This window comes from Gossypium raimondii, chromosome 7 (genome assembly GCF_025698545.1).
Source record: "Gossypium raimondii isolate GPD5lz chromosome 7, ASM2569854v1, whole genome shotgun sequence".
Taxonomy (NCBI): Eukaryota; Viridiplantae; Streptophyta; class Magnoliopsida; order Malvales; family Malvaceae; genus Gossypium; species Gossypium raimondii.
In genome coordinates, this window is record NC_068571.1 from 22,099,647 (window position 1) to 22,107,315 (window position 7,669).

Genomic DNA, 7,669 nt, shown 5'->3' on the forward strand with positions numbered 1-7,669 from the left:
AATGTGTTCACACTTGTTGGAGGTTCAATTCACACTCATGACCATTCGGCCACTTGCTTTCACACACAAAGGCTTCTCAATTTCGTTGGTTCACACTCCATGGCTATTGAAGTGCCCTAAGCTGCTATTTAAAGTCCAAGATTAATCAGTTCTTCAAGGCAGCTCATTCAATCACTTTGACCGAACCTAATTAAGGCCATTCAGCTCATTTTAGCTCCTTATTAATTGACAACAATTTCAGCTGAATAAAGACACTCTAGAAGCTACCCATTGACATTCTCCATGCTCAAAGAACCTTCAAGGGACGTTCTAGGAATGTGCCAAGAAGTTTCAACTCATTAAGTTGTTGCATGTTGTCCATTCCCAAAGTGCTTATTCGGCTTGCCTAATTCTCTAACTATAAATACTTAGCTATTTCATTGTATTTCAGACTTTTGAACCTTTGATTAATGTTTATACATTTTGTGAGTTTTTCAACTCTCTTATTTTGTTTTAGATTCAAGTAGACTTATCTAGCTTGCTAGTGGCATCTTCCTTGTTTCTTCGAACTTATCACTCAATCCCGAGTGTGGCGTTCAACCATTTGATACCTCTGGTTCCTAACTCTTATAGTTAGGGGGTCAAGGTCCTTTTAATCACCTTTAAGTGTCTTATAAGATTCGGGTTAGTACTCCATTTTAGCACTGGTTCCTTCTTGACCTTAAAGCCATTCGAGCCGACCGCAAATCCATCTTCAAATAACCTTTAGCCTCTTCACTTAACCGAATCCATTACATATCATACTTAGCCATCTTGAACCTATTTTGGAAGCTAAATACCACACTTAGCTAAATTTAACCCTTTTATTTTAAATCGAGCGATACTTCTCATTTTAACGATTGGGCACATTAACGACTCGACTCACATCACCGAGCCAGTTCGCATCACCGTTTAATTCTAAAACACTATTTGTGAGATCATTTGATATGGATTATTTGCGCTTGTTCATTAAATTAAGCATGTATATTATGTAATGTGTTTGAATGTCGTTATCATTGTTGAAATAATTTGAAATAGTCTTAGTTGCTTCAACAACGTAATGTGATATCATGCAGTTAAATCCGTGATTGGATCGGATGTGGGGTGTCACAACACTGTTCTTCTAACATGTACCAATGCATTGACTTGATATCCCCTACCCATGAGAACCTCTTGTCATCAATCAACCACATATTAAGTTCAATGTAATATTGTTATCTTAACCCACAATAATGTTCGACTAAGGATAATTTAATAATAATTATATTATTCTAGGGATTTTACGATTAATCAGACTATTTAACACACAAAAATAATGATTTGAATATAATTATGGGAGCCTAGTTCAACATGATTAGTCTCTTTACCCATCCCCCAAACTTTCTCATTTATCATACTCTAGCATCTTTGAAAAAAGAGAAGACGTAGTCTATCAAAGAATGAGCCTTTAAAGGATTAAAAGAGAAGACTACTTTAATGATTTCAACTTCAATGATAGGTTGTAAGAGTCTGTCAACTTAAACGTTTGTTAAAGTGACGGAAGGAGAGTTTGAAGGTTGGACATCCATTGGGGCTTTATCTTTTGAGGAAGAGAAATTGAAGTGAAATAATCATGAATGATGTCATCCATACTAGTTTTATCAGTCTTATAACTTCCCTAGTTATTTGATAATCCTATAATCTTATTAAAACTTTGTCAAGTCAAAGTAGTGAGAAAAAAATCTTTTATCCCTTTCTCCCTCGTTAAGCGAATTCGTCTAGATTTTATAACCCTAGTATCCTCTTCTTGCTTAAGGATGTCTTGATATTTCAAAATAAGGGATTTCTAAAGCTTAAAATGAAATTATTTCTATTAGTTTCAAGGGCTCTATTAATGCTCACAAGTCTAGGTGATTTTTTTCTTATGAACACATTATCAAAGATTTCACAGTTTGAAGTTTGAACGTACTTAGCTAGTTCTTAGATGGTTTGGTGAAGGGAAGCATTATTACCATTCCAAACACATTGGATAATATTGGCAAAGTCCTAGTAATCAAGCTAGATTTTCTTAAAATGAAAGGAGTGGTTAATAGGACATCGGTGGTGGTCTGGAAGGGACACTAAGATCGGGCAACGATCAAATTGGGTTCAAGTGAGGTGGGTTATAATGGTCTCTTATATATCATTATCCACTAGAGATTTGCAAAAGCTAGATCATAATGTTCTTGTATAAGGTTTTGTGCTTTTTAAAAGTTGGACTACGTGAACCAAGGTCCCTTGAAACCTAGGTCCATTGTATTACAAGTATTTAGGTAATCATGGAACTTCCACACTCGAGATAGATAAGGAGGTAAACCTCTTAATTCATTACCTCTTTAGAGCAGTTTGTTGAAATCACTGGCCAATAGCCATGGCAACTTGTGCCTACTTGCAACACTTTTCTAACTAGTGTTTAGTTGCGTCTTGAGACAATATTTAAACAAACTAGTAAAGGTACCATGGAAACCTTTGTATTGAGAGTCACATTGCATTTACTCAAAATGGACAAATTAGTCCTTGTATGTTAAATCAAATAGCAAAATAGTCCTTATTAAAAATGTCACCCATTTACTATTAAAAATTAGTGTGACTGATAGAATAATCAAACACTTAAACATGGTGTGTCACGTGTACATCATTTTGACGTACGAGGACCAATTTTTAACAGTAGAATTTGATGAATTTTTAACAGAAGGACCATTTGCTCTTTGATTTAACATATATAGACTAATTTACCTATTTTTTTAATAAAAAAAATTTAATTCAACTTTTGGTACAAAAATCTGTATAACACTTTTATTGATAGATTCAAAATAAAATCAACTATTGTACTATATATTTAGTTTCATCTCTAACTTTTTTTTTTTGGTGAAAGTGGAAATTGGGCAGGAAAATAAACATAAACTAGTAGCTTACATCATTGCATCAAAAAGGAAAAAAGAACATTGATAGCTTACATCATTAATAGATATATAGTTTTAAAAATTCTGATTCTTAAAGTTGTATGTTAATGTGAAGCAAAGAGTAATGCTAAGTCCTAGGAGCAAGCTTCTTAAATGTTATATTTTATTTTCCTTATGTCATCAAAAAGAAATTTCTGTAATTGGTTATTGGTTTAAACATACCTGTCTCTGTTATATATGCTTTCCTTTTTCTTTTTTTTTGTCCTCAGGGTGTAAGAAAAGGATATATAATAGTTTTTTTCACCAAGGGCAAATAACAGAGTGAAAACCAATGTTAATTAATACTGTCTTCACTAAATTATGAAAGACAAAAAGAAAGGAAAATATTAATTAGAAGAGTTAATGAAATAGTAAAAGGTAAGTGGGGGACTTGTCTGCGAAATGCACATGTCCTTTTCCATTCAACTGCTACAGCCAAGACGAGATAAATTTATTATTCTATTTCACTTTGTCCTCTGCAATTTTTTAACTTTAAGACTGTTACCTTGTACATAAGTATTGTGCCTCTCCACTGTTAAAATTTTAAACTCGTATTAAAGCATGTAAAGGAAAAAAAATGGGTTCAATTTTGAACTTTTTTCATTATCAGTCACACTCTTCTGCACAAAGCACCAGGTTTTACTCGTGTGGGGTTAAAAGGCCCTAAAGAAAATAAATAAAAGAGAAAACAAAAGATATATACGATTCATCAGCGACAAACCGGGATTGAAAAGAATTTAGAAGAAAAAAAAAAGAGTTAAAAAGTCTAATTTAGGGTTAATATGTAATTCGTCCCCTACATTTGTTTAAAATTATTTAATTGGTACTTGAATTGTATTCTGTTACATAAGTTGGTACCTTTGCATTAACACTATTAGCTTATACTGATGTGGCATTGATAATCAGTTCGTTAGAACACATGGCAACCTCTTAATATACTACATACTAGATATAAATTTCAAAATTTAAAATACATAAATTAGTAAAAAATATAATTTTTTTCACGTCAATAGTCAATTTGGACAAAAAAATTATTCTCTTTTTATTAATTTATTTAATACTTATGTCATCACTAGATTGACTATCTATGTCGTGTCAGCACAAATTACTAGTGTTAATGCAACAATATTAACTTAAATAACGAAATACAAGTTTAAATACTAATTAAATACAAAAATAATTTAGACACGAATAATTTAAAAAACCCATATCAAAAGTAACCCTCACAGTTTCTCTTACTTGTCCTTTTACCTATTTGTCCTTGTGTTGCCAACTGTGTGAAAATTCGTTGTGTGGGTAAATTTTCCTTTTACCCAACGCAAGGTTTGATTGCTTTTGTTTCCCTTACTCTTTTACCCTCTCACTTCTCCTTTTAAATTGGTAGGCAAGCAGGCCAGGCTCCCACGCTCACTCAACAAACAAACAAGGGAAAAAGAAAAGCTCTAATTTAGGTCTCTCTTTGCAATTCTTGACCCTTTGAAAAATTCAGGTCAACCTTCAACATTCTTCATATTTCCGACTTCTAACTCACTTTCCACCTCTGTCACAAAATGGATGTAAGTAAATTGAGTTTCTTTTTTGGTTTTGTTTTTGCACCTGCTGTGTTGCTGTTGATGATGAGATAACTTACTTGCTCTGGGTTTTTGTTGATGTACAGGATTACTATAAAAGGAGCCATGTTCCAGCCTTTGGTAGCTGGGATTGGAACAACGACCTCCCTTTCACTCAGTGTTTTGAAACAGCTCGACCAACTGGGATGCTTCGTTACAGCTACTCCGAGGATCGTGACTTGTACGTCGCCGGTGATCTTTATGAGAACGATGTTGTTACCCCTGCCATGATTGTTGTTCCTCGCAGAAGGGTAAACCACTAAGAGCCACAAAATTTCTTATTCTTTAATTCCATTTTTTTCTGAGTTTTTCTTTTTCCCATTTGTGCATGTGCATATTAGATGCTTTTCTTCGTTTCTTTCATAATTATCTTTGGTAGTCTTTTTGATGGGAGTGAAAGGCTATTCATTGAATTCTACATGCGTTGTTTATGAAAAGCAGTTCCTGGCTTGCAAACAAAGGTTCGAAAATGTCAAAACGGAAAAGAAATTCATAGAAAGAAGCTTACTTTGTGTTAATTTAATATTATTACCATAATCAAGAAAGAAGCTGACCCAAATAAAGTGAGAAAAACCAAAATTGGGTATGCTAAATACATAGCAAAAACTGCTTTTTCCAGTGGGGACCATAAACCTTCTTTCTTTCTTTTTTTTTTTTTTTTGTCATTTCTAAACTCAAATTAATGCGAGCAGATTCCCCTAATAACGCCATTTCCTTTTTCAAAGCCTAAAAGAAAACCAAAAAAAGATGGAATTGTGATGAGCAAATGATGGTAAAATTGGGTAATAGTGAGTGGAAATTTTGCAGAACAAAGTAGGGCAGACGCATAGTAAAGAGGGCAAAAACCAAAGGCGGGAAGTGAGTGACGGGAAGGAAGCTCCTGAGCCAAGGCCAAGGCCAAGGCGCAAGCCTGTTGATGAAGACCTCTACAAAATCTCCCCTGACCTCCTTTACGCAAAACCCAAAAAGGTAGGCTCCACTTTCCATTACCGTTTTTAAAAAAAAAAAACCCACATTCAGAAGGCTTTAAAGTTGAAATTTAACATCCGCTTTCTTTGATTTTGATGCAGAAGAGAGGGTTAAGCTTCTTCTCAAGCTGCCTACTGCCAACCTGCGTATCGTGAATCTTCTGCCATTGCCCATTGACAAGTGCATGCAGCATGTTTTTTTTATATATATATATATTGTGTAAATATTATAGTTTAAAGGAGTTGAAGAAGAGTCAAGGGATGAAGCATGGGATTTGTACTGTTTACCCTTCCCCTTTGTATATTAAGGGGATTATTGGGTTGAGGAGAGAATTAATATAGTGATTATCAAGTAGAACAAAGGGGTTTTTTTCTCTTTTTTTTTTTTTTTTTGGTAAAAACCATTTTTTTCTTGGTAAGGTTATCTTTTGAAAGATCTTACAATGAAAATAGAAAATCTTGGTTTACTTTTGGAACTTGGAAATGGAATGAAAGAGAAAAGGAAAGTAAAATGAGTTGCATTTTGCTCTTTTAGTTATAAAATGAGTAAAATAATCTCAAAATTTTATTCATTTTGATTGTTAATAATTGATTTTTATATTTTAGCTTGAAGTACATGGAGATCACTTTTTATTAATACAAATAAATCAACATTTTAATTAAAATGATCAATTTATATTTTAATCTAACTTATATAAAATTATTTTTTAAAAGTAAAAAAGGAAAATGCAGTAAGAGTTTTAGTAGATGATATTTTATGATGCAAAAAAATGAGAAAATGTTGTGTTTATACCACTTTCAAGAGTTTGTAAAATAAATCTACTTACCTTACGTTATAGCACATTGCAATGAAATTGAGCAGGTTTTTTGTTTAGAAAAAAAACTATTAATGTTCATCATGACTCATGAGAGATCACGTGGTTCCTTTGATTATTAAATGTATTTTTTCAGGGCTTTTATATTTCAGTTTTGGGCACACTCTTTTACCAGGTTTTACAAATTCAGCAAAAACCCTAGAAAAAGAGTATTGAGAGAGTGGTTGGATGGAACTTGAAAAATATAGACCAACTTTCTCTCTTTTTGGTATATGATTAGGGTAACATCTTTTACTGTGTACGGGAATCTTCTTTGCAATATTAGTATTATTATGATCAGATTGAGTTCATCACTCTTTGTTTTTCTCCTTTAATTTTATTGTTTATATATCTTTTTAAAAAATAGATAAAATGCATAAAAATATATATCCTTTTGCTAATCAACATATCATTAAGTTCAGCTATGAATCTTTATACTTTACGAAAATTATGAATTTAATCACTATTTTAAATTTTGATAAATTTTTTTCTCTACTTTTTAAACTGATCAATTTTAGTTCTTGTATTTTTCAAATTAGTTAATTGTAGTCCCGACTCATTTTCTCAAATCGCATTATTTTAAATCTCTATACTTTTCAAAATTTGAAATTTTAATCTTGACGACCGTCATTAATTCATTAATTAAATTTTTACTAAATAATATGTGAAAATAAAAACTAACATGACATGTGATACTGTTGCATCGATAATTGAACGGATTTGATTTAAACTTAAATTTTCATACAAAGATTAAAAATAACTAAATTATAGAGATTAAATTCATAACTTTTATAAAATACAGGGACCAATAGTAGAATTTAACTTTTTTTGCAGCATTGGGGGTCCAAGGTATATGTATTTTCAAATTAAATGTGATTTGAATTTAAAATATCCAAAATTTAGAAAGCGATGATAGATGGTTACACTTTAGGCTAGGTTAGATTATTTCAAATATTAAGATTTTTGCTCACAAGTTCTTCTGATATTACATAGATACATATTAGTATTGCTTTTTTAAATTTTTTAGGACCAAAAATATTTTATAAAAGTATACTTTTAGACCAAATTAGAAATAGAAAATTTTAGTTTTTGTTTAAAATACTTTTATACTAAACTAAACCATAATAAATTGAAATGGAGAAGTATTCAAATTACTATTTAATTAAAATAATATTTTTACTTAATTTTAATTATAAAATATTAATTTTTTACTAATCCAAGACCACCCCAACCATTCTTAAATGTTGGAATCGTCGGCA

General features: G+C 31.6%; 1 protein-coding gene across 1 annotated transcript; it reads left to right on the plus strand.

The window, feature by feature from the left end:
* The first annotated feature begins 4,356 nt into the window (after positions 1–4,356).
* On the plus strand, positions 4,357–6,128 carry LOC105784697 (uncharacterized). The gene is made up of 4 exons (XM_012610620.2): positions 4,357–4,534; positions 4,636–4,839; positions 5,396–5,557; positions 5,659–6,128. The coding sequence occupies exons 1-4, from the start codon at positions 4,529–4,531 to the stop codon at positions 5,710–5,712; spliced, it is 426 nt and encodes a 141-aa protein (XP_012466074.1). The 5' UTR covers positions 4,357–4,528; the 3' UTR covers positions 5,713–6,128.
* The last annotated feature ends 1,541 nt before the right edge of the window (positions 6,129–7,669 follow it).

Excerpts from the sequence above, each read along its gene's own strand:
- LOC105784697 (XM_012610620.2), top strand. Across the intron at positions 4,840-5,395 it reads TTGTTGTTCCTCGCAGAAGG|AACAAAGTAGGGCAGACGCA; the intron begins GTAAACCACTAA and ends GAAATTTTGCAG. Across the intron at positions 5,558-5,658 it reads TTTACGCAAAACCCAAAAAG|AAGAGAGGGTTAAGCTTCTT; the intron begins GTAGGCTCCACT and ends ATTTTGATGCAG.